General features: G+C 38.9%; 1 protein-coding gene across 10 annotated transcripts in view; it reads left to right on the top strand.

The window, feature by feature from the left end:
* Window positions 1-1,507: 1,507 nt before the first annotated feature.
* arhgap23b (Rho GTPase activating protein 23b) overlaps window positions 1,508-25,917 on the top strand; it is a 34,472-nt gene continuing 10,062 nt past the window's right edge. Inside the window, exons 1-9 of one of the 10 annotated variants that reach the window (XM_083555699.1) lie at window positions 10,528-10,544; window positions 10,636-10,748; window positions 20,334-20,516; window positions 22,601-22,625; window positions 22,734-22,826; window positions 22,976-23,054; window positions 23,306-23,366; window positions 23,645-24,938; window positions 25,468-25,623. In XM_083555699.1, coding sequence (XP_083411825.1) covers window positions 10,695-10,748; window positions 20,334-20,516; window positions 22,601-22,625; window positions 22,734-22,826; window positions 22,976-23,054; window positions 23,306-23,366; window positions 23,645-24,938; window positions 25,468-25,623 — 1,945 coding nt within the window. In that variant the 5' untranslated portion in view covers window positions 10,528-10,544; window positions 10,636-10,694. Of the gene's footprint in view, window positions 2,018-10,520; window positions 10,749-12,907; window positions 12,992-20,333; window positions 20,517-22,600; window positions 22,626-22,733; window positions 22,827-22,975; window positions 23,055-23,305; window positions 23,367-23,644; window positions 24,939-25,467; window positions 25,624-25,917 lie in introns of those variants that run through there. The other 9 variants (XM_083555702.1, XM_083555703.1, XM_083555697.1 and 6 more) reach the window with 9 other exon arrangements.

Raw genomic sequence — 25,917 nt, 5'->3', positions numbered from 1 at the left:
TGCTGAAATCTTGCGGACCCAAATATTGCTGTCAGAGGTAGAAGTTAAAAATGTGGAATTAACAGAAGGTTTGAGAACGGAGTCAATTGTTGAAAAGAGAGTTTTTAAAGTTTTTTCCAGATACCGTTCAGAAAATCCTGGGTGTGCAAGGTTAAAGTGCGAGACTATTGTGCATGTATTGGTAAAGTATTGGAAGGATGGAGTGAAACTTTTTTCTTTTTTTTTTTCTTTTTTTTTTTTTTTTTTTTTTAAAGTACTGGTCTGTGATCAGAGAGTGAAAAGTCACTGATTTTAATATCAGCCACAGATAGACCACATGACAATACTAAATCTTATGTATGACCTTCACAATGCATGGAGCCATCTAACCAATGAACAAAAGAAGTTATATTCATACATAAAACTACGTAATTCTAGTTTCCTCCCCACTGTCATCATAATCATCATCAGTGTTGCCTAGGTCTTCATGGACAAAAAACAGTACCATGCTTATTAGAGTTAGATTATAAAAGATTGTTGTCACAGTTTGTGAATTGAATTTTTTTCCATTATAGTCGACTGCCAAAACAATTACACTAATTTAATAATGTCTTAAGCACATTATGAGTCTAAAGCTTTTTTTTTTTTTCCCAACAACTCAGTTAACATAAAAACAGCCCAATCTGGAAACACTGCTGCGAGCTAAGTGACCAGTAGATGTCACCATCTTATCAAGTCTTGAGGTCTGTTTGGCTCCAGAAACTGTTCCCTGGGTACGGGAGCAGAGAGATGTGTCATTACACCCATTTCTGCTCCATTTTCTCCATTTAGTAACATGACCAGGATGATCCCAGCTCTAACCTAATTCTGTGTTCAGTGTCTTGAAAAACAACTAAATCTTTTGTAAATGAATAAGCCTTAATGTTCACATAAAAATGGTTTAGCAAATAAGAGATGCTGTTCTGGCAATTAAGCTTTCTTAAGGTAGAGAGAAGGGAAATATGGGGCCACAGTAGGAGCAAGCTTCCTGTTGTTGAGGACTGGGAGTTTCCCGTCATAGAGCTCGAAGGAAACGCCAGAGGATGTCCTGAAAATCTCAGAAAGTGTGTGCGAAATGGAGAATGAGAGAGTAAATGAGTGAGTAATGGAACGTTGCATGTGCATGCAATCAGGTCAAATATTGTGTTTTTATAATTAGTAAGCAGTTTTTTCTTTGGCAAGCTAAAATGGCCAATTCAGAGATGTTCCAAATACTACATTACCCATACTCCCACAGGCTGTAATTACAGGATGTCTCAGCTCTGAAAGCACCACTAGGAGCCATATGGCTCCATAACACCAACAGGATCAGTAGTAACGGTTGTCAACGGTGACCGCTTTCTCCATCTATGGAGCAATGGGTGTGCCTGCTGCAGAAGGATCCAATACATACATTGCTATTGAGTCACATGACACATCCTCTTATTCTCCCGCTTATCCCCCTCTCTCAGGATGGTAATGCCCTGTGTGTGTACTGTACCATCAGAGGAAGGGAGGGAGGCAGGGGGAGGGGTGCTGAGAGTGGGGAGGAGGGGAAGCAAGGGAGAGAAGGGAGTGTTGAGCTGAAGCACATAGATGAAACCAGCTTAGTGAGAGTGAGCAAGCGAATGAGTAAGAGGAGTGTGTGAAAGAGCAGCACGATTGTTTTCACTTCCCTGTGACCTCGACAAAAGAACGAAGGATCACCCGTGAACCTCTTCTCCTTCCATCTGAATGGACAAGTGATAGAGAAGAAAAGACAACAGAGAGAGAGTAAGAGGGAAGATCTGCACATCGCCCCTGACATCGTTGACTTTGCTGCTGGAGGAAGCAAGGAGGACAGACAGAGGAAGGGTGACAGGAGAGCACGGTGCTTTTGGAAAGGTGCAGCAACATGAGATTGTAGCAACATGAGTGTGTGTGTCCTGACCTGGAGCTCGTGTTTGAAGAGAGCAGCCAAGGATCATTGCCATGCCAGCATCTAAGAAGCTTCAACAAGCTCATTGAAGACATGGCCCAGGTGAGGAGCTGTGGCAGAGGAGGGTGGAGGTTGCTTGATTATATTTGCACGCACAGTCACACATTGTAAACACGTAAATCTGAAGATGCAGCTTTAACAGTCTTGTCCTCCAGAGGCATACGAGCATATGAGCCCTGATGTCTGTCACTGGAGCAACAGTGTGTTTTCCAGCTGTGAAGGAGGGACATGGGTGGCCTGGGAAAAGGAAAAGGAATTACTACACAATGCCAACTGATTGTGTTTGGTCTCTTAGCTATGCTAAATAGTTATCTGAGTGTAAGGTGGAGCAAATTAAAAAATAGTGATTTGTGAAAATGCTTTTGAAAAAATATGTTTTTTAAGTGTGCAAGATAAGCCACTGAATCGGATTGTATGCACTAGAGTGTGAGTCCAGATATATGCATGTGAGTGTAGATCTATGGGTGTGTCTGTGTTTGCCATATGCATTTCCCAGCAATCTCATTTCCTACTAATGTGAACATGTCTCATGTTTCATAAAATAGCATAGGCATAATGATTCAGTAGTTGTTACGGTAACTCAAGACTTTCTAAGGTAAAGCCATGCCGGCTCCTAAATGACAGGAACTTCCTCAGTGGCTGTGAATGCCGAGGAAAAAAAACAACTGATTGTTGTAACTTCATTAGCGTTGCGGTCAAGGATGCTTTGGGGAAACTTGGCTCACTGAGTGTGGTACCACCTCTTTTTTGTGTTCCTGTTGTTAGCGTTTGGTGTGAACAGTGTTTATGATCACCGGGAACTGCTGAATTCCTGAGCAGATTGTCATCAGTTGTATTTTAGTTTAGATTATATAAGTGTAATAAAATGGGGCACATTAGCAAACTAACAAATTAGGTGATTTTTTTTATAGATGTAAAAGTAATAAGGGATTTAATTTAATCTGGTAAGGATCCCAGTGCAACACAAGACCTTTTCACTTAATGTTTTCAAACTTTTTTTTTCATGAGTTAATTATCTTTTTTTTAATTGCCTATGTGATATATCGATGTTCTAAATGTGAAATATCAGTAACATTATATATGGTTTGACGTAATTTAAGAACAGAGAGAGCAAAAAGATGTAAGTCAAAGTAAGCAGAAAGAACAAGAGAGTAAATGGACAGCCAGATAGAGTGGAAAGACTTCAGGGTGGAAAAGAAAAGACATCAGTCACGATGCACTTAAGTGCAGAAACAGGGCAATTATGTGAGCAGTGAGTGTGTAAGTGTGTTTATGTATTCATGTGTATATGAGATGAAGGCTGAGTCGTTATGTGTAGTTTGGTCCTCTCTGCCCTAAGGGTCTAATCTAACTCATCCTGTCTCTTAGATCTTCTGTTGTGCCAATTATCTCTTTCCCTCTCACCCTCTCGCTCTCTTGCGATTTATATCTTACCATAAATTTAATGTTTATTACTGTCTTTCTTCTCACCATAAATAATCTTGGACATGACTGGGGCAATGGGTCTCCTTTTGAAAAAATACTGTAAAAGATGCGTGTAGCTTAACACACCCAGACCACCCATCTCTGTACTGGGTTCTCAGTGTCTCTACGATAGTAGACTCACTCTCCTTCTCTCTGCTCTTTTCCCCAGCTCTCTTTTTTCCCCATAGGCAGAACACATCATTATACCAAGTTAAAGAAGCCTCTGTGTTGGTTTCTAAACCACAGACATGAGAGTTTGCAAAACAATACAGGCTTGCCTCATATGCATCTCAGTAGCACTGTTTCAGATTCCTCTGTTCAGGTTGTATAAATAGGTTTAGAAATCGAAGCTTCCTTTTCCCAAATAAAGTGCTTTCCAAAGTAGCGTGCCCTCTGTTTGTTTACTCTTGTAATGGTCTCTGTGTACATCCTGCAGGCTGGACTCTGAAACTGAAATGAGCCTGTTTCAAAAACATTTGCTCTGTTCCAGTTCCATGTAGTTTCAGTTGCCCTAATAGAGCGATAATGGTGCTTGAGAACTGTTCAAGCCTACACACTGTGTAACTGTCTAATGTGTGATTGACTGATCAACAAATAGCAAGTAAGAGTTGGGAAATCCTGGGTCTCGATTTGGTCTACAGCTGTCTCTCTACAAAAATTTTTACTTTCCCTGTGTTTCCTTCATACACATTCACATGACTAAACACTGCAATAGAAAGACAAATAGTGCTGTTTTTGTATAAGCAGTACAAAAGAGTCAGAATGTTAATTGTGACTATTGAAACGGGTCGACGACTAGTTTCATTTAGTGTTCAATACTTTGTGTGTGAATTAGTCGTTTTTTTAGGAAGTGATCATCTCTTGGGCCATTCATGGTACTTTCCTCTTGGCCTTGGCATCTCTGACTTCTGAGTGGGTGAGGTGCATCTGCGTATTTATATCCTCAGGAATGTTTTGTTTGGATTGCGTTTGAGTCTTACACTGAAAGCGGTTGCTTTGTCAAACAACCATCTCTGCAATGCATTAACACTAAAGGGCACCTAACTCCTTGGTCTAATCTCCTGGTCTAGTCTAAGTCTGTCCAGTCTTTGGAACATGTCTAGTGTTGCTAGGTCTACATGACTTTTTCTGTGTCAAAACAAACAACCTTTCACTCTGGTATAACTATGTATAAGCTTGTGCAAGCTCTAAGCTTTTTAAATCATGCTCAGTGTTTATGTTTACAAATTTTGTGTAGAAAATCTTTGGATGTCTAGTCTTTCATAGTACATCAAAAGCCTTGAAAATTGTTTAGTAAGGATAATGAGGAGTCTTGTTATGCTTTGAATTAGATGAGAAAACAAGGTGTTCGGAAGTGTTCGATTCTTTGGAATTACAAAATAAGAAAAAAAATTTGGGTGTCAGTCTTTCACCCTTCAAAATAATCAGAGCCTCTGAGAAAACAAAGCAAGCTGTTTCCTGGATATAAACATGGCACAGTATATTGTGTTTTTTGCTGTTTGTTTTTTACCCCTTTCCAGATTCGCTCAGTGCAGAGAGAAGTGAGGTTAAGGGGCAGGGTAGTTGGATTAATCCAGACTTCTATGTGTATGTGCTTAGATCTAATGTAGAATAAATCGGATAGATGGTGAAAGCAGGGAATAAATATAGATATGTGCATCTTAAGGATGCAGGATTAAAGCTGTTGCATAACCTTTGTGGGTCTGTGGGGGTGAACAGGAATCTGCGTGTGCTCCTACATCAATATGCTAACACAGCCCCTATAATCACAGCTGTACTCTCCCGCTATACAGCTTTGAATTATTACTATTCATTTTAAAACTTATAACTCATGTATTACGCCATTACGATGATAACGGTGTTATGCATTCCTCAGCCTCACTGTTATTCTCTGTTGTAAGAGAAGATTAGCAGAAGTAGAAGCTACATACTACACATTTTTACTCAAAATTGTATATGTTTATATAGTGTATCAAGGCAGGTGGAGGATTTATGGGATGCTATCGCCAAGTAGATATGGACATAAGTAAAGATAAAATCAGAGACAAGCCTTCATTTATATGGATTATCAAGTAAAGGGGCAGTCAGTGATTTAATTGATTGAATTAAATTGAGCAATATTATTTATTTTTGCTCATGTTATTGGACAATCTTTCAAATGATGGATTATTTTTAAAGGAGAGAGAGAGAGAGAGAGAGAGAGAGAGAGAGAGAGAGAGAGAGAGAGAGAGAGAGAGAGTGAGAAAACAGATGTACCACCAGCAACCAACTAATCACCAGAAACCAAGGACATGAAAGCATTTCTGTGTTGTTGGTTAATTCAATAGGCTCCCTCTCCCTCATTAGCATTCAGGTGTTCTACCATAGCACACCTGTATTTTTTTGTAAAGCGAACAATAGAAAACAATTGGAGGAAGACAATTTTTGTTCTTTTGCAAAAGGTTAACTTCAGCTAAGGTCTAACAATATCTCTATATGTATATAGACTATGTTTTTGAAAGTGAAAGCAGTATTTAGACACTCACGGGATTAATCAAAATGAACTCAATGGGAACAATTGTACATGTGTCAGTGGTGTGTAACCAGAGTGTAGTATGAGAGATCTGGGAGATTCTGTGGTTGTCTGGTGTCTGATTTACGGGAAATGGGAGCTATCTCACATGTTAGCTGGGCTTGGTTTTGACTAAAACACACTTCGCAAAGCACAACACATGCCCACATATTAACATTTGATTCATTTGTAATTCTGTAACTTTGAGATAGAACAAGGATAACTTTTTTTATTTGAGCAAATGTATGACTTGTGTGTGATCTAAGTAAACAGGTACACAGTAACACTTTAGTGCTTGTTTTTAAAATGAGTAGAGTTGTGCTTTCTGGCGCCCTCTTGTGGTCAGTGTGGTGGTGCATCTACATGAATGGCATGCTGACAGGTTTAGTGATTATATATTTGGAAGCATCATCCAGACGCTCTGTAAATAGACAGATGGAAGCCCACTCACTGTCCTGAACAGGGCAGATGTTCCCTTTCTCTTGCACAACAACAACAACAACCACCACATCCTTTCCCTTTTATGTACTTTTAACCTTATGTAAGCTTAAATCAGAATTCTCTCATAATAAACAGTTCAGTGACTACATACAGTTAAAGGTGCAATAGTTGATTTTGTTATTTAATTATTTGTATAAATTACCTCATAGATATTGTAAAATTGATAACACCAACAACAATAACAACAACAATCCATTAAAACCAGGCATTAGGTGTAGTAAATCAATGAGAACACCTACTTTTTGGTCTAGAATGCTTGTTTGTGTTTAGAATCACTTTTTGTCAGTAATTTAATTACTGGTGTAAGCCCTGGGGTGGCTAAAATGTTAAGCCAACCTAACCCATAACAGAGACCAAATCTTGAAAAAAGACTTACAAAATCATACATAATGCACTTACATTAAATTCAGAAGTGACTCTCAGTAAATAAATGGATTTATCTTGTGCTATTTAACAGTTTAATGATGTTTTATGGAAACAAGTACATCTAATGTAAACCCTTTAATACATGATCATTTAGACATTTTCTTTGTTATGCGGGGATTTACACAAGTAGGCTAATTATTTGTCTCAGGTCAGGAATGCCTCGATTACCCCATCCCCCCCCCCCCCAAAAAAAAACAAACAAACACACACACACACACACAAACATCACTTTCTAACTCTGTCTAGACTAAACCCACCCGTGTGAGACAAAAGGGTGCTAAGATAATTCCTAAAGATTTGAAGAGGGCCTGCCCATGCAATTATGGAGATGAATACCGTTAGCAGTGTTCCTTTGACTAGTGTTCGGGCAATAGTATTTACCAGGAGGACATGGGTAAAATAGAAACATCACCCGTGTGATTTCTTTCCTTTGGGTGATAGTGACCAGGGTCAGCAACTGAATTACAATTTATTCTATTCTTATCATTTAATAACTGGTGAACTGTTTTTATTTTTATTCTGTATACACTGCTGTCAAAAAAGAAGCTTTCGATACCAAATTGCTAAGTTGTCTAATACTGAGAACAAGAGAATTCATGTCTCTTTGTCATTAATAATTTGTGTATTTTTAAGATTTTTTTTGAGCAAAACGTCCTCTAAAATATTTCATAATACGTTTTTGGTTTATTTGATCAGATAAACTTTAGTAATGTCTGAGACAAAGAAGAACACATTGAAATCATTCTCAGGCCTGGAAGCTGTCACAAGGTTGCGATTACACCAGAAGCATTAGCACAAGTAATCATTCATGGGAGAGGCCTCTCCATGTATAGTCATAGAAATATCAGTCATGTAGAGCATGTGTTTTAAATAAAGATGCATTAAAGATGGTCAAATGGTTAATTTCACCTAAATGTATGAAGACATTTAGGACACCCAGTATGTGTGAGTCAGTTTGTTAAAACATCAGCATGGCACACACCTCACTAGACAAACCCCAATAAGCATTCATGCTTTTAACACCTTTTTCTATTGATGTCATTGCATGCAGCATTTATTATGTAACATATTACTATGCTTGTGTGCCTTTTTGCTTTTGGGAGGACGTCACCTAATGTCGACTTCAAAATGGTGTCGTGCTTCAGTGAGCAGTATCTTTTAGCCTTAGGCCACAATGATGCTGCTGTGGTTGAAAGAACGGAAGTGGCTGGCACACAGTCACACAGGCGGGACAAAGAATCTCCTTTACTTTCTCTATGTGTTTATCCAGTTGATATTGACTTGCTTTAACATTTTAAAAATATTTTAATTTTCCTGGGAATCAATGTGTGTTTGATATACATTAAAGGCGTTAATTCCTTTTACATTTTGTATAAAAAGTCAAAAGTTTGGAAACAACTAGTCTTTTATTGCACTGAGACACATGCATGTTCCCAATGTTCACATGCAACACACTATACAAAATGGTCAAATTTGGTAAAATACAAAAGAAATCACACAAGGTTTAGACAGTGAATGACTGAAAGAAAGTTCCTGTGGACAGATGAGTCCAAATTTGACATTTCTGGCTTCAACAGAGGAACTTATGAAAGATCGAAAACAGGAATGAATATGTTATATTTTGGCTGCCTCACACCCACAGTCAAGCATGGAGCTGGAAACATAATGGTTTGGGGTTGTTTTGGAGAAGGGAAGTTTGGAGACTTATTCTGCATGAAAGAAATACTAAATTGACATGGCCACATGGACATTACAGACTTCAACACAATGTGATTCTGTCTGAACTGCGGCTAATTGGAACTAACTTCATTATACAACAGGACAATGACACAGAGCATACATCCATTCTGTAAGTGTTATTTAGAGAGCAAACAGTCGGCTGGATTGTTATCTATAATAGAATGGCCTGCGCAGTCACTGCACCTAAATTTAATTGAACAGTTCTTGGTGGATCTGGATCACAAGGTCAGAAGGAAATACAGATAACACCTTTGGCAAGTTTTACAAGAGTCAGTATTTCAGCTGTTTAGAGAAACTAACTGTCCGGGATGCCAAGAATGTGTAAAGCTATTATTCATGCTAAAAAAGGATTTTTCAATGATAAACAAAAAGAACATGCATGTAATTCTCAAAAGCCATAAAAGTTTAGGTGTTTCTGAACTTTTGACAGAAACTGGAATCCTATATATTTCATTGCCACAGGGTATAAGCATATAGGGTATAAGGGTATAAGCATATATATATATATATATATATATATATATATATATATATATATATATATATATATATATATAAGCAGGGTATAAGTATTTACAAGTATTTATAAGTATTTACAAATATATTTTCTTAAGTGAAAGTGTGAAAGTTACACAAGAGCCATTTTTTAGGTGGTCTATAGAAAGATAATGGAATTTGTATGAATCGTGTCTTTGGGACTTTATTTTATGGTTATGTGATTGTGTAATAAGAAGTGCTTGTGTATAAAATAGCCAGCATTCTGTATAAATGGCATATGTGTGTATGCATGTGTAATCCTGTGTGTGTGTGTGTGTGTGTGTGTGTGTGTGTGTGTGTGTGTGTGTTTGTGTGTGTGTGTGTGTGTGTGTGTGTGTGTGTGTGTGTGTGTGTGTGTGTGTGTGTGTGTGTGTGTAAGTGTCGGGGGGTTAATCAGTAGGTCATGGGCACTGTATTATTCATTTGTGCACAATGCCCACCTGCTGTTTAGCTGAGCTCCAGCAGCAACTGGTAAAATGTGCCTGATTGAAAAGCCACTGCGACTGGCAGTTAGAGTCAATACATATGAATTTGCATCTTCAAGTTTTATTGGGCCGTTTTTCACCCCAATTCAACTCCTTTAACAGATGTCTGGCTTGCTTTTAAGGTGCACATAGCTGTTTTTTTTTTTTTATTTTACTTTCTTGTTTGTTGCGCTTTAGCAGTGCAAATTTAAGTTGTGCACAATCTCAGAAAAAAATAAATTAATACACAGTACAGTTCCTGGTTGCTGCGGTGGCACTCGTATTATTTTCTGTCCTTAAGATGTACATATTTGTTGGAAAAATGTGAATATACTGTATATACCATTTGAAAAGCAAGGTTTGTAATTGGACTGTAATTACTATTCAAAGTAAATATTTACAGATGCACTTTATGTGTCTTTTTATGTTAGAAAAAGCATATCAATCGTAATAACAAACCCAAAAAAGTTGTACAGTTTAGTGTAAAACCCCAGTGACAATTAAGTGTAGGGAGTACCCTATACGCACCATCTGCTTTCTCAATAGTCTTTCAGTACTTTATTCAGTGTGCATCTTTTTTATTATTTAACTTGATTGCTCAGAATAGCTTTTTAAGATGCACATTTGGGAATCTCTGTTTTTCTCCTTTCTTTCTCACCACTGCTATTTTTGGGAAGTGTTCCATTCAGAAACAGGCTACAAAAATAACACGCTCCATGGAGTGGAAATGTGTTGCACCTGCCCAGGGGCCCCGCGATTCACACAGGCCCCGCCCTCGCACACGCGCGAACATATAGTCCCGAGTGCTGATTGGCTGACATGAGCTGTCGCGCTGGATGTGACCACGCCCATTTGTTAGAAACTGCGGCGGAGTTCACGACTGCTGGTGCGTTTCTATTGAACATAACGGTCAGGCGAGAGAAAAAGGGATGACTGTTGTGTCTGTTCTATTATTTTATTACATTTCTGCAAATCAGAAAGATATTCTAAGTCTGAACCCAGTCTGTGCTGAACCGTTCAACCTCCGACAAATGTCATGAATGGAGTTGCCTTCTGCCTTGTTGGAATACCTCCGGTGTCTGAAAGTCAAGTAAGTCCTTTATAAAAACTTAAAAATGTATCATACAGCTATTTTTCTTTGTGTACTGCTGGGTTTGACCCTATATTGCGCCTAACTCCTTATCCATGTGATAGAGTTGTGTGTATCCATTGTAAAACTGTGTTGTGGTTGTATCACGTGACACACCTCAACCCTTTCGAAGCTGACCATCACATCTATGAAATGGCCATACCAAATATATATATATAAATATTCAGTTTTTTTGTGGCACACACGGCATGTTAACAAGCTGAAAGTTGTGCAAATAATGTACTCTAGAAGTCAGAGTGAAAGAAAAAGGTGGTGTATATTTGCATAAAGCAGACAGAAGGGACATTGTGGCCATCACTAAGGCCCCCATAGAGGAGGAGGAGATATTTGTCAATGCTTATTGTTCTGTACTGTACAGTGCCACTTACAGCTGCATCCTTTTCATATTTCAAAACTTAGGCTGTAGGCACTGGAACTCCCCTTCCAAGCCCACTGCATGTGGGATGATGCATTGCAACAGCCGGAGTAATAAAGTACTATTGACAAGATATCCAGAAGGGTGTAGCTGTCTGCGGTTCTCCACTTTTATACAATCACTTTTCTTTTTGACATATCACCCATAAACAAGTCTGGGTATTTTTTTTTGTCATGCCAGTTTTAAAAAAGTGTAATAATATTTTGTGAATTCAGAAAACAGTGTTATGCTTCACAGACATTCACCCTAGATTATTTGTTTTTGTTTATTTTTACTGTCTTTCTTTGTGTGGATTAAGAAGACTTTTACAGCATGTGGGCGTGACCTTGCAAGTTTACTTCAGAGGCATGGGAAGGCTGGATCCTGACCGCAACCCTTCTCTGTTTAGCAGAGCTGTGGTTAAAGCTTTGTTGCAGTTCAGCCCAGTGTCATTAGACAGCTGTTTTTATTGGCTTTGCTGAGATTGCACTAGAGTGTGTGTTACACTAGTTCAGAGCCCAGCACTATCCCAAGTGTGGAAAAGAGCTTTACATACACTCCACTGAGCATTCAATAACTTTCCTTTGAATTCCCTTTATGCTCTATAACCAATACATAACCGATTTTTAATCAACACATAACTCTTATAACCAATAAATATTTTTGCATCATTATATGGATCATATTAAATCTTAAGCACTTGAAGCTAAAGACAAATATTTGTTGACAGATTTTGTTGCTTTTGTATCACCTGAGAGAAGTGCACTGAGATCAAACATTGACCTAAACACCTCATACATGTGACTAATGTAGACTAGATTAAATTAAATTGGATTCAACTTTATTGTCATTGTACAGAGTACAAGCACAGGGCCAATGAAATGCAATAAGACCTAAGTATAGCATACATTTTCTTCCTTGACACCAACCCATGATATACATCCATTGAAGCGTGAGCATCCTTTTAATAACATTATTAAACACCCTGCAATAAAGGCAGATAAGGAGAGTTAACAATAATGTACAATTGGAGAATAGATTAGGGGCATTGCTTACAGTATGTAGATAGAGTGACTAATTGACTGGAAACATTTCTGAATAAACTGGCAAAGACCTTGTGCTCTATTTCCTCTTTTATCTTCATGATTCAGTCGACAGCAACAGTACACACAAATCCTTTAAAATGAAAAGCAAGGATTTATCTATAGACATTTGTGTAATGTAGTAAAAGAGAGTGAGGGCAGCATGTCACAACAGTGTCTGACTATAGCGCTCCATATCCTTCCCAATTTAGCATAACATTCTAATAGGTATTATATAATCTTTGTTGATGTCTTGAGTTGAATGACTCAAATCATTTACCCATACAGCAGGAACCAGCTTTAGCTTGTAAAACAATAGGTGTGAAGCGACTGACATCCAGTTTAGAAGGCCAAATTTTCTCCCATGGGATTGAGGCCTTGAGTTGCTTGTTATCTCTGTGTACATTGCAGACTTTTCTCAATAATTAACTTGACCTCCTGCCCTTGTGTGTGATTTGGGTGTAATAGTGTGTGCATGCGTGTGCTTTCCATGCAGAGGCAGCACATATTACCTCCGGCTTGCGAAGCTCTTGTTACAATCATGCTAATATATTGAGCTTCCCAAGTCTCAGTAAGAAATGTCCTTTTCTATTGTCAGGGAGATTATGGACCTAACAAAACTACTCTCCTCTTTGCGGAAACATCAGAAGTGAGCTATTAACTGACAGAGTGCAGTCATGACCTTCATAGAACTAAATCCACATTTGGTAAGATCTGAATAAAAACTGAAACTATATCCACTGTCTATCGATGTTTCAAGTTCTCCTGTCATATCTCTGTTCCACTTCCCATTTCTCTACTTCCCAGGGCAGACTGACAGGCTCTTTAGCTAATTATGATAAAGGTTTTTAATGTGTCTGGCCTTTCACCCTTTTTAGAAAGCATGTCAGGAGAGTGGAGCTACTCGTGAGTGTGTGGAGTGACAAGCAGCAAATTAAGCTGACCCAGACTGGCATACTTTTCAAGGGAGAACAGCAAGTAAAGTACAGAGTGACAGAGAGCGAGAGAGAGAGAGAGAGAGAGAGAGAGAGAGAGAGAGAGAGAGAGAGAGAGAGAGAGAGAGAGAGAGAGAGAGAGAGAGAGAGAGAGAATGAGTGTGGGATTTTGAATGGTCTTTGCTCATATCTGAGAGTGGGAGGTACAAGGCAGGCTTGGTCTTGTCTTTGAAATGCAGTGGTGACAATGAGCCTCTGTCTCTGTTAGGCTCAGAGTGGGGTGAGACATGTTCCTGTGTCACGGGAGGAGCGGTGTCCCACGTAGGTCAGAGGTGAAAGGTCAGCCGCAACTGTTCAGTTTCTCTTTTTGAATTTAAGGTGGATGGAAACAGTAAGTTATATATATTTAAAGGGACCTGGTGTGAAGACTGACAGGAGCTCAAAGGGAGGTGAGAGATAGAGAAAGCGAAGGTAAATTTCTCAACCCAGACAGGGGCTAGAAAAGGAATGTGATCACATGGAATTATCAAGGGTGGGATTAGTGGAAACGTGGTGTCGGATGGAGCATGGATGAGCTCAGGTGTAGGAAACTGCTATGCTTGTGTCTTTCTTAAAAAGCAGTTCTTTTTGCTGCTGCTTTGTTCATTGAGAAAGCCTCACACCTGCTTTATACATGTTAGTACAGTAGGATCAATCAGATGAGGCAAAGCATGTAATAATACATAACGTCCAACTGAACCCGTCTTTTTAAATAGATACTCTTACTTACTGTAGAGCTGTAGACACATAACAACATGTAGTTAAATTTTTTTCCTTTGCTGTTCAGCAAATCATCTCTTTAATTAGGACAGATCAGTTGTGTGTGTGTGTTATGTGTGCTATGCAGTTAAATAAAAAGCTAAAGGTCATTGTGGACTTTTAAAAAAGAAGCTTGAACCAAGAAATTATCACAATGATTTAACAATAAATAAATATCTTGTTTGGTTCTGTCCATGTTTATAAGGTTGAACAGAACTTGTATTCTCCGCAGCACAATATGATATGTTACATACTTGCTTAACGTTATCAGGGGCTTCAGCAGGAGAGTTCAGCATAGTTTTATAGGGTTTTCCTGTCATTCAGACATATGTACACGATTGTGCTTGTTTGTGTGCACGTGTGAAAGTATGCTGTATTTTCACAAGAGTGTGAAAGATGGCTGGGAAAGGTCTCAATTATTCCTACACATCACACAACCATGTGAATTGTTTTCTAAATCACTGCTATGTTTATTTAAATAAATTCTTTGGCACAAAAAGTATTATTTTTTTACTTTTTGCCTCATTTCATTGAATTTACAGTGTGTAGACAGTGTGTATTTTGTTAAAGACACAGATATCTTTTGTACATGTAGTTTGCATAATTTCTCTCTTTTTTTAGGTTAAAAGTTAAACAGTGTATAATGACTTGGCCAGTTTGCATTTACAGTTTATTCACGTTTACAGCCAAAGCAACATAAAAGTTACAGACAGGATACATTTCAAGCATTTCAAACACTGAGCTGTGAAATCATTAGAAAATGTCAAAAATGTATATACTAGCTGAGAACCAGTGAGTAGTAACGGTTTGGTGCAATAAGTACTGAATGCTGATGTCCCCCAGTGGTTGTTAACTGTAACTGCACTGTACTGACACTGTAACATCTGTCACCTCACATTAAATCACAGAACTTTTGAATTATACAATATGGGAGTTATGAAACATAGGATTTTGTAGGATGAATGTTAGAATCCTAATTTAAACTTGTGAAAAAGTGACGGTTATGTTTTTCTGTGTTTGGTGGTTGATTGGATTAGACTTACACGTCCTATTGTTCCTCTCTATCAGTGACTGCATTGTCACAGTGCTTATATTTGTGTAGTGGCTCTGTATCTTCTGTCCTCATCTGTTCATCTGTCTTCACTGCCTATTCTTCTCACCCTTTTTAAATTAATCAGCAAATTAGTATATTAGGTTTGTTACTTATATTTACTTATGTATTTCTATAAGATTATATAAGGTTCCACTGAAATCTCTCATTTCTTCCAACATATTTGTTACATTCAGCATTCACTACTATAGATAAACTTTTTTTAATCTATTTCCATCACACTGCTGTTGCTGAAACAATGCACATCTATGCACCTAAACACAGACTTTTTTCTCTTAGCTCTAAATTTAGATGGTGGGTGTGCTCCTCCTATTATATCAGGAATCTAGCAGAAACAGCCATGTCGTTGAGTCTGAAATGATTCGGCAGAGATACAGAGTAAGTGGAAAGAGAGAGAGAGAGAGAGAGAGAGAGAGAGAGAGAGAGAGAGAGAGAGAGAGAGAGAGAGAGAGAGCATGGAAAGAGCAGCTTATTATACCACCAGCAGGCTGCACTGAGTTGGACATGGTAAAGACAAATGCAACAAAAAGGTAGATGGAGGGATAGAGGGATGGGGTCAGAGGAGGGGCTGCAAAAAAATAATGAAATATCAGTCACTTTGGTGGCAGTGTTCACACCTGCTTGACAAATAGAAGGACTACTGTTATGTGCAAGATTTGGAAGAGGAGCTCTGAAGAAGTAAATTGACTGCATACTGGCAGAGAGCATCGGTGGAGACTTAAGAGAGGAGCTTAAACAAGTTAAATGTTCTACTTTTTGGAGCCTCTATATTGTTCACTTGCAGCTCACAGTTCAATGCCTGGATTTGGATGTCATCAATGGATAATGTTCAAACCAAGAACAACAGGATTTTGCTTGTAAAAGGCAAAAGAGGCGGCACTGATTTTGGCAGAAGAGGAATGTAGCTCTTTTTCCTATTGCACACATACTTGGAGGAGAAAACTGCAGGGTGAAGAGCACCAGTGAAGACCTTACCAGGGTTTTGAGCGGATTAGGTCAAATCATCTACACTACATAGTAAGACAAGAAAGGTTAAACCAGGGCATGGCAAGGCTTTATTTTCTATACAAGAACCAAGAATAACAAAAAACAGCATTAAACAAGCATTTTATTTTGAGCTGACTTTTATAAATGACCACCTATCAAGTCTGAAGTGAAGATCAGGTTTAAAAACTTCATACAACTCAGGGTGTTCTGGAAAGGACAGAACATGGTAAAAAGTTATTGATCACTTTGAAAATTGAGGGAATTTAGAACAAAGGGCTATTTTATTAAATTTCTAATTTGATGGGTCTGTTTTGTCAAGAGCACTAACATTCAATCAGAACAGGACCCTCTTCTACAATGATTAGGGAATGTTTTTAGATAATGTTTTTTGAGATTACATTTCAAAACAGACGTTCATGTCCTAATGAAAGTGATCATATACCTGTAGGTAGGCATGACCCCAGTGGAGGACTGACCCTTGTATGTTTTGTCAACTGGTGGTTGTGACTTTAGTTGGGGAATTGGGCTATGAGACGCTTAGTGTCAGGGGTTCCAGCTCCAGCTGGTAAGGAATGGTGCTTTGAGTTCCCGGTGGGGGTGGACTGCAGTGACCCTGAGCCTCGCTGTATATGGCTGGCAGCTTTGCGGAATTTAAATGTCCATCACAGTCATGTACGGTTCAGCAGAAGAAACATGCTGTACTGGCATCTTCATTGGGTAAGATATCATATATGTTCAATGATTGAAAATATATGAATGAAGATTAAAATAATCTTTCTGAATTCCGAAACGTTTTTGTGGTATTTGTTTTTGCTTATATTTTGTATATATTATCTATTCCTTAATAATTTGTTAAGCTGATCATAACATGAATATGTACTTGAATGATATTTTATTACGATGTAGAGCATGATTTAGTATATAATATAGAATATATCTGTTAATAAGCCTATATCAGGTTTATGTTGTTATTTTAATTGAAACTCTGGTATTCTATTGTTTGTTAGTAGTCTGTGGTTTTATCTCAGACTGATATTTAGGACAGATCTGAGTGCTGTGTAGCTGTAGGGTCTGTGCTGGCTTGTCTTTCTTTTTTCTTTTTTGCTCTGTTGGGGATGTGTCCACCTCCATTGTCTTACATAAGGAAAGCTGCTTGGAGGGACACTACTGATATATAGAAAGAAGGAAAATCAGAATATATTTGTGTGCTTGTTATATATGTGTCTGTGTGAGTCATGGACAGTACCCTGCCCTTGTCAGATATCACTGGTTAGGTAAAGGTTAAGAAAAAAAAAAAGGTTTACATCGGTTCATAATGCTACAATTTAATTGAGAACAAAAATCTTTTAAATTTGATTTAAAGGCAAATTTAGCCAATTGCCAAATGTTTTAGAAATTAAGAATTGACAGTTGTGTGGGTTATGAGGATTGCTAATGTGAAGTCATAATGCAGTGTGAATGATATAGCGTAGGCAACCCTCTTGCATCAATATTCCTGACAGTGCAATTCTATAACTGGAACAATGTTACATAAAACTTTTAATATATAATTGATATCTGAATGAACATTCTGTTGTAATACAAAACTGTTCTGTTTCGAAAATGTCCTTACATTTGGCATATATTTTGCTATGCTAATGCAAATTAAAACTTTATGCATCTAATGCCATTAGTCTCTAAAAGTTTACTATTCAAAATTTTATGTCACATAGAGATTATATCACTTTCTGTAGAGCTGTAGAGTGGTAAATTGTATTTTTTTTGTGGAAAAATGTAAAGTATACAGAATGCTAAAATATACAGAACATTAAGAATCATTCAATTTGCTGTGAAGAACAATGAGGAGCTCCATCTCCATGTCAGATATGTACTGATGTGTGACAGGCTACAACCCCTACTTAAGTGCGTAGCATTCTAACGAATGACTAACCCTTCCACTATTTAATTTAGTGCACTGTGATGTCAATTCCCAACCCCTTTTTGCATATTTTGTGTGTGTGACACTGTGTCCACGTGTGTAAGTGTTGTTGTGTTCCGGGAATCTTGCACTCGTGTGTATGTTTATCCACACCTTAGTGTGACATGCCCAGCGGTGGAATTGAGAGAGGAATCCAGTCTTTTTTACTCGGCACCTACCTCACTTTCAGTTCTGCTTATACTTCTGCCTGTGTGTCATCAGGTCCAGTATGTAGGCATTGCACAGATTTCTGCCCTCTTATATCCTTTATTCAGGCTTCTTTTCAACAAATTATCTATTCTCTTTGGTTGTTAAGTATTTCTGTTCCTCTGCTCTCTTTCACATGTATTTCTTGAAGCTGTGTTTATTTATTTGGTAAAGATCTATTTATCTATGGATGCAGGAATTAATTAAAACACAGAGTCTGGGACAGATTTCGGAGAAATTAGCGCAGGAAGAAGTGATAAAGAGAGAATAGGCAGGGAAGGATTAAGGAAGTGGTGGGACAATTCTTCTAGGAAGTCTTTTTTACCAGACTTACTGTATAGCAGAAAACGGGGAGGTTTTACCTATTAGTCAGGCGTATTTTTAGAGAGTAAAGGATCCCCTTAATGGCTAACTAAGGGAGGTACTGCGCTTCCTGCTTCAATGTTTCCACTTCCTGTTGTTGTTTTCCGGGCAGCACGGCTTAGTACAGCGTGTGGGTGATGGAATGGTGGGGTGAGCTGCTGTGTGATTGGAGCCCAGAGAAGAGGGTGGGTGCATGAGACAAATGAGTGAGTTTTAGGAGAAACACTAACCACTACCAATGCATTTACATCGGTTACTAAAACGAAGAAAGTATACAAGTGAGCAGCTGAGGATTAAGGGTCCTATGCAGGAATCCATCAGTGGCAGAGCTGGGATTTGAACTTATAATATAAATATAAATATAATTCTGATCAGGCCTTCTTAACCACTATCTTTCCTTCTTAACCACTATCTTTCCTTCTTAACCACTATCTTTTCGCTGCTGCTGATGTTAAGAAGTATGGAAAATCCAAAGGCCAATGAGGTTAATTTTTTAAATAACCATTTAAAAAAAGTAAGCTAATGCACAAAAATATCCCTAATAAATTTTCTTTAAACGACAATATTAACGAGTGCCTTAAAGTAAAGATGCACAAATTTAAAGACATTTGTTTACCAGCCTATTGTTGCAAATATCAAACAAACATATGCAGGTAGTTTTTATTTAGTCAAATTTGCTGAGTGTACAGATTCCATAGACACAGCTCAGGTGTTAATTTTTGCCCTAGTATATGTATGCATGTATGTGATAAACAATTCTCTCAAATCACAATAAACAAGAGCCAGCCGAGATCCAAGAAAGCTGACGGTTACCTCTTCAATGTGCTTCAAATCTCCACAATAAGACTTTAGAATAAGTTGACAGCAGTTCATCATGCACTGGTATAAACTCACAGTGGGTTAAAAATTGTTACAAGTTAAAATGACAAATTGTTATAAATTAAAATTGTTAAATTAAAACATAGGTATCAGTGAAGGTAATCAAGTAGGTCTATGTTTTCTTTATTTATAAAAATTCAAAAGACCCATGGCCTGTTTCGTCTATAGTTTGTCCACTCCAGACTTAATTTAGCTCTACTGCTTAGCAACTTAATCTGGTACATCCCTTATGAAAACTATGAATAGGCCAGATCAGCAGCCCATCTGTCAAATACATCTGCCCTGTTTGGAGTGATGTGTATTTTTGGAATTTAATGGGCTCTTGTTGTTCCAGTGTTTCCACCTTTCTCCCTACCTGACCCATAGAATAGGCTAACCTTTGTTCACACTTTATACATTTTTGTCTGTGTGAGAGTGAGAATGCGTGCGAGTGTGTAATGTTTTAATGCTCCTGTTGTTCCACATCAGGAACCACTGTATTTACTTTTGCCCCATGCCATTGTTGGTAAGTCCCATGCGGTGGTTGATTATAGCATCAATGTTTAAAATAGACATTCCTGAGACATTCCTCATTCAAGCGTGAAAAGGAAGGGGGTTGATCTCATGCCCTCACACTGGGCGGGGGAGAGTACTAACACCTCAATGTATTCTTGAACCCACCTCTAAAGCTCATTTAGACATGTCAAATATTTGTCGGCACAGAAAGTCCTATAGCTCCTATAACTAATACAGATCATTATACACTCTTGGAGATGATCCCAAGTTTGTTGTTAATTGTTTCAGAAACTGATTTCTGTGCTGCTGTGTTGTAGGCAAAAGGGCCAAGAGATGGAGTTCTGCTGTCCAATGAAAATGCGTGTCCAGTGTCCAGGGAAGGTGTGGCATGGAAAGGTCCTCGTACGGTGGTCCTGCAGAAGAACTCTCAGGGCTTTGGGTTTACACTGCGGCACTTCATAGTTTACCCGCCCGAATCTGCCCTCCACACCTCTGTGAAGGTAATAAAACAAAAGTCCACACAAAATCTGTTGAGAATAAGGTATTTGTTGTATAATGTTACATGCCCTTTACCTGAAACTCTTTTATACCTAAATGCTATTGTGATATTGCGTAAATACCACAATATTTATATTTATTTGTTCTTTTTTAGAAAAACTTTTCTGAAACTTTCCAGTACAGCAATACTAAATATAAGCACTCTTGGATTGCCACTCAATAGGAGAATGGACTGTTGCGAAATTAAAAATAAGAGTAAACCATTTTAAACTGTTTGCTATTTTTGTATTTAAATTTAGTGGTAAAGCTTATAATGACATGCAATTTAAATTTAGACACAGGGTATGAGTGTGTTTTACTTAAATCAATCTTTTGGGCAATATTGCAGGTTGGAACGTACTATAACTATTCACCACATTGCATCTGCAAAAGGCCTGTTTCATACCAAGGCACTTCTGTAGTCCATCTTAGGGGACATTCATTTTGTAATTTTCCTTTTCCTACTGTTGCAAATTATGTTGCTTCTATTACTTGCTTCTATCTTAAAATAAGTTGTCTTTCAGGCAGTCATTAAATTAGTATGCAGTTCATTAATTTTGGGGCAATCTCAGAAAAAAACATTAATCCTCTCTCTGTAAACTGTGCCCTCACTTCTGTGTCCTGCGGTGTGTGCTCCTGTCTCGCATAAACAGTAGCAGAGAAGGGGTCAGGACAGACAGACGGACTAACACCTTCTGCTTTTGTGCGTGTGTCAGGAATGAGCCCTATCAGCAAAAGCCTCAAATCCTGCACACAGCCATATACAGCCAGACCGACCCCTCATTTGGTACCTGGACCTTCAGTGAGGACTTACCTGACTTAATCCAACTCCGAATACCACCACTATCATGTCGCGATTATAGAAACAATATATAATATAGTACGCGTTATAACAATATAACAACGCGTAGCATTACATAGAGAGCATATTTACATATGGAGGGTGAAAACCATTTTACTAAAGCAAGAAACCCAGTTAAGACAACTCCAAACCTCCACACTACAACCACACCTGTGCAACCTACAAATCATCTGGAGCAGTTCAGAATCAATATTTGTTTAATAAAATGACAAAAACATTGAAATGTAAATATATTACAACCTACTCACCAGAGATGCACCGCTCCTTAGAGGCTGTAAACCAGTGGTACTGCTCGTATTCACTGGTCTGGAAGTGGTAAGCAAACCATTTCCCGGGCTGAGACAAGCTCGCTAGCTTTGGAGTTGGCCGACCTCCTCACGATGTCTAGCTTTTCTTGAACATTTATTTTTAAGTATGTCCGAGACCAGTTTAATTTCTCTTCCACTGTAGGCATAAAAAAGTTTAACTCAGATGTATTAATGTGTGCAGAGCTACACATGTGTTTTGCCAGTCGAACTTGGCTGTAACAGTTTCTCTCTGACCAATCAGTCAGAGGACGGAAAAATGGGCCACCTAGCTTGCCCTGTGAGGCGAGTATGAAATCTGATTGGTTAAATAAATAGACACGTTGGTAATATTCTCATTGGTAACTGGATCGGCAGGACAGACTTTGCAGGCCCTGGGCAGATTAGATTGACATGGCAGCACATAAAGGCTGAAATCTGATTGGACAAAAAATCTAACATCCACATACATGCACTGGAGGCAGTGCAGCCAAGAAAAACACTACGAAATGAAGAGAATAAACTGTTGGGAATAAATTAATACAATTTCATGGAACAAATATTAGAATTTAGGTTGTAAATGTAGGTCAGTGCTTCTGATAGTGTTTAGGTCAGCAGAGAAAGCTTTGCTGGCCCTGATCTCCCACCACTGGTTTATGTGTTCTGAAGATAAAGGGATTGAATGGTATATTTGCCACCATCAATTATTTTTTGTGCATGTGATTATTAGTGTGGATGGGTGTTTACAGTGCCATTGTCAATGGCTAAGTCATACGCAAACTCTAGCTCATGTTCATGGCCTTACCACTTGGCAATGGACAGGGGCTCCCTCTAGTGGTGCATAAATCATACTACATTAACAGCTCATACCTCTGTTTTCTCTTTTTTGTTTTTACTCTAGGATGTAGATAATGGCAATGGAAAAGGTTAGTTTCTTTAATGATAAATTTTTTTTCATATCAACATAGCATTTAAAAATTGCGTACAAATTGTGTACATATGTACCTCTAAATTTGATTTCTGTTCATACCTAGGGAATCATAGGGGCCGCATGGAGCCAATGGACACTATTTTCGTAAAAAGTGTAAAGGAGTCAGGTCCTGCACACCAGGCTGGACTCTGCACAGGTAGGAGAAATTGAAGGAATATTTAGTAACACCCAAGATTGAGTGCACTGTTTGTATTAATTGCGTGTTCTTTTGGTGTGTGTGTGTGTGTGTGTGTGTGTGTGTGTGTGTGTGTGTGTGTGTGTGTGTGTGTGCGTGTGTGTGTGTAGGAGACCGACTAGTAAAAGTAAATGGGGAGAGTATTCTGGGAAAAACCTACTCGCAGGTTATAGCACTAATCCAAAACAGGTAGGGAAAAGTGCATGGGTTTTACAGCCTGATTTTGCTTGCCTGTTGTATTTGTACATAAAACATTTTTCAATTATGCCTTTGTGAATATTTAATTTTATATATATATATATATATATATATATATATATATATATATATATATATATATATATAATATATATATATAATATATATATATATATATATATATATATATATATATATATATATATATATATATATAATAAAATATATTTGTTTTTGTGTAGTAAGAGTTTACTGGAGCTTTCCATTATGCCTAAAGATGAGGATGTACTCCAGTTGGTAAGTGTGAGTATGACTTTCTGCTGTTTCTCCTCCTTTCATGTTCCTTTCTTAGATACCTGCCACATTTATTTCAACTTACCATAACAATTATTGATGAGCTGCCATTTGTGTCTTTGGGATAAATTAGATACTGAAAACTACTTTTTGATTAGTTAGTCCTGTTGTATGTTAATGCTGCAGTTTAAAAAAATGGGTTTGGCTTCCTTCCTCAGTTCTACCCTTTTTTCTCCTTCTGCTCCATCTTATCATATTTTCGTAATGTATATTTTTCACTCTCACAGGCATACTCTCATGACGCTTATCTGAAAGGGAATCAACCATACACTGGAGGGGCTCAAAACCTTCCAGAGCCTCCTCCGATTTGCTACCCTCGCAGTAAACCCACTTCCTCCGTTATGCCTGGCAACCTAAACTGCAGGCGTGGGTCAGCTGGTCTCTTAGACAGCCGCCCAATGGGAGATAGTACAGGGGGTACAGGCCGGCGTTCAGATACCCCTGGCCGACTTTGTAACCAGCGTGCCCGCTCTTCAACCTTAGCCATCAGCCCTCTGGACTTTCACTTTGCCAACCACAATGAGGCTATCTCCTCAGCCTCCCTGCCCCACCCACGGAAGGGTAGCCTTCCACTGTCACAGAGTGAGCTTTGTCACCAAGCACTATCTAAATGGTACTACAGCCAGACAACCGAGCGCCCAGGCATGTCCCACCACCATCGCAGCATCTCTCAGGACACGCTGCTTTGCCACTATGGAACTGCCACAGGAGTCAATCAGTCCCCTTACATCGACTCCTGTTGGATGGGTAGATGGGGCATGACTGGGGCTCAGCAATCAAACCGATCCTGCTCCGAAAATTTACTTGCTACTTGTGCAGAATACGAGAAGAGCCATGGGCACTCACAGGAGAAATTGGACAAGGCAGCCTCTCTGGTTTCACGCTGCTATGAAAAGTCAACCTGTGCCTCGCAGAGCAGTCAGTCAGTCTGGAAAGAAGAGCAGCCTTGCTTGGCCAATCAACGTGCAGTAACTTGTGCAGATGTGTTACCTCTGGATCGGGGATCCAGCCATGCCCAAGAGTCAGCACAGTCCCGATGTCTGCCCACGCAGACAGTTGATGACCAGATGGTAGGCTACCGCAGCTATAGTCCCTCTTTCTGTCGCAAAGCAGGTCACCTCATGCAGCAGGCTCACTCCTTTAGAGATTCTTCCTACACTGGTCCTCACCTCAGCTGGACTACCACACCTAAAACCAGCCCTCCAGATAGCGCACCTTCCACAGGCAGGGATTCATCACCTCTGTCTATGTCTTCCACTGCTGAGACACAGAGCTCTGCAAAGGAAAGCTCAGGTAGTGGACCCACACTGGAGGAGTCTGTACAAGCACAGATGCAAGAGGTAGTGCTAAGACAAAAGCTTCCTGGTGCCAAATGTACCCCCCTTGGAATGCGCCACCCAAATTATGCTGTGCCTGTGGATCTACTCGAACCTCCTGTTGCCTTTGCCCCTGGGCGGTCCAATGGTAACCTGCAACCTCTGCCTGTGGAGCAGGACTCCCTGGCTTCCATTCCCTTTATAGGTCAGTATGGGAGAACCAATTTCTCAGTGATTGCTTATATGTCTATACCAATTCTAATTCAAAAGCTCTGTGAATGTACGATTTTTAATAAAGGTCATGGTCAGATGATTGACAGCAAACAAACAAAAATGATGTGGGTTTATCCATTACTGTGCTTTTGCCTACACTCCATGTCTCCTATTGCCACTACATATTTATAGATCAGCATCTCAGAACAGAAATTCTGAATGTATACACAATTGTTAAGTACACTTTTGGAGGATTTTAAAGTCATGTAAGCGTCTCTTACAGTATTATTAAAGAAATGGGCCTTATAAAAAAAAAAAAAGAATATTAATTATTTGTAGAAATTCAACTAGTGTAGCTTTGGTTGTTCCTCACATACAATGTGAAAATGTAAGCTATGTATTGATATAATATGTTAAAAGATATAGATTTTTTTGGAGTGGATGGGTCTGGCTCCTTACCATACCTCACCCTGTCATCCATAAATCCCTTCATCCTTATAACTCTCACCCCTTCCTCACAGATGAGCCAACCAGCCCCAGTGTAGATCTGCTTGCCCAGCACGTGCCTGCCTCCTCTGTGGTGTCCAGCAGCTTGTGCCAGGCACCTACCCTGTCCAGCAGCCCTGTCCCTCCCTCCCTTACCTCCCCTCTTACACATCTCCTCGACACAGACTGCAGTGAGTGCCTCCTCAACTAACACATTCTCTGATAATTGCTGTCCCAACATTAATGTTTATTTGAGTCCAGCTATTTCCTATTAAGTCCACCATATCAGTTTAACTGTTTGCATCTGACTTACTTCTTCCTGTGTTCCTTTCACTCTTCCATCTCATCTTTAATTGTGTCCCTGTTTTCCACCGGTGCCTTCCCCTATTATCTGTGTCCTGAGCATCAGTTGTGTCCATGCCTCCATCAATTGTTCCACTTGTCTTTTTTGACACTGCTGTATGTCACAAGACTCTTCAGACTGA

The sequence above is a fragment of the Silurus aristotelis genome, assembly GCF_946808225.1.
Source record: "Silurus aristotelis genome assembly, chromosome: 12".
NCBI classification, from domain to species: domain Eukaryota; kingdom Metazoa; phylum Chordata; class Actinopteri; order Siluriformes; family Siluridae; genus Silurus; species Silurus aristotelis.
This window is presented reverse-complemented; position numbering and strand designations above follow the sequence as displayed.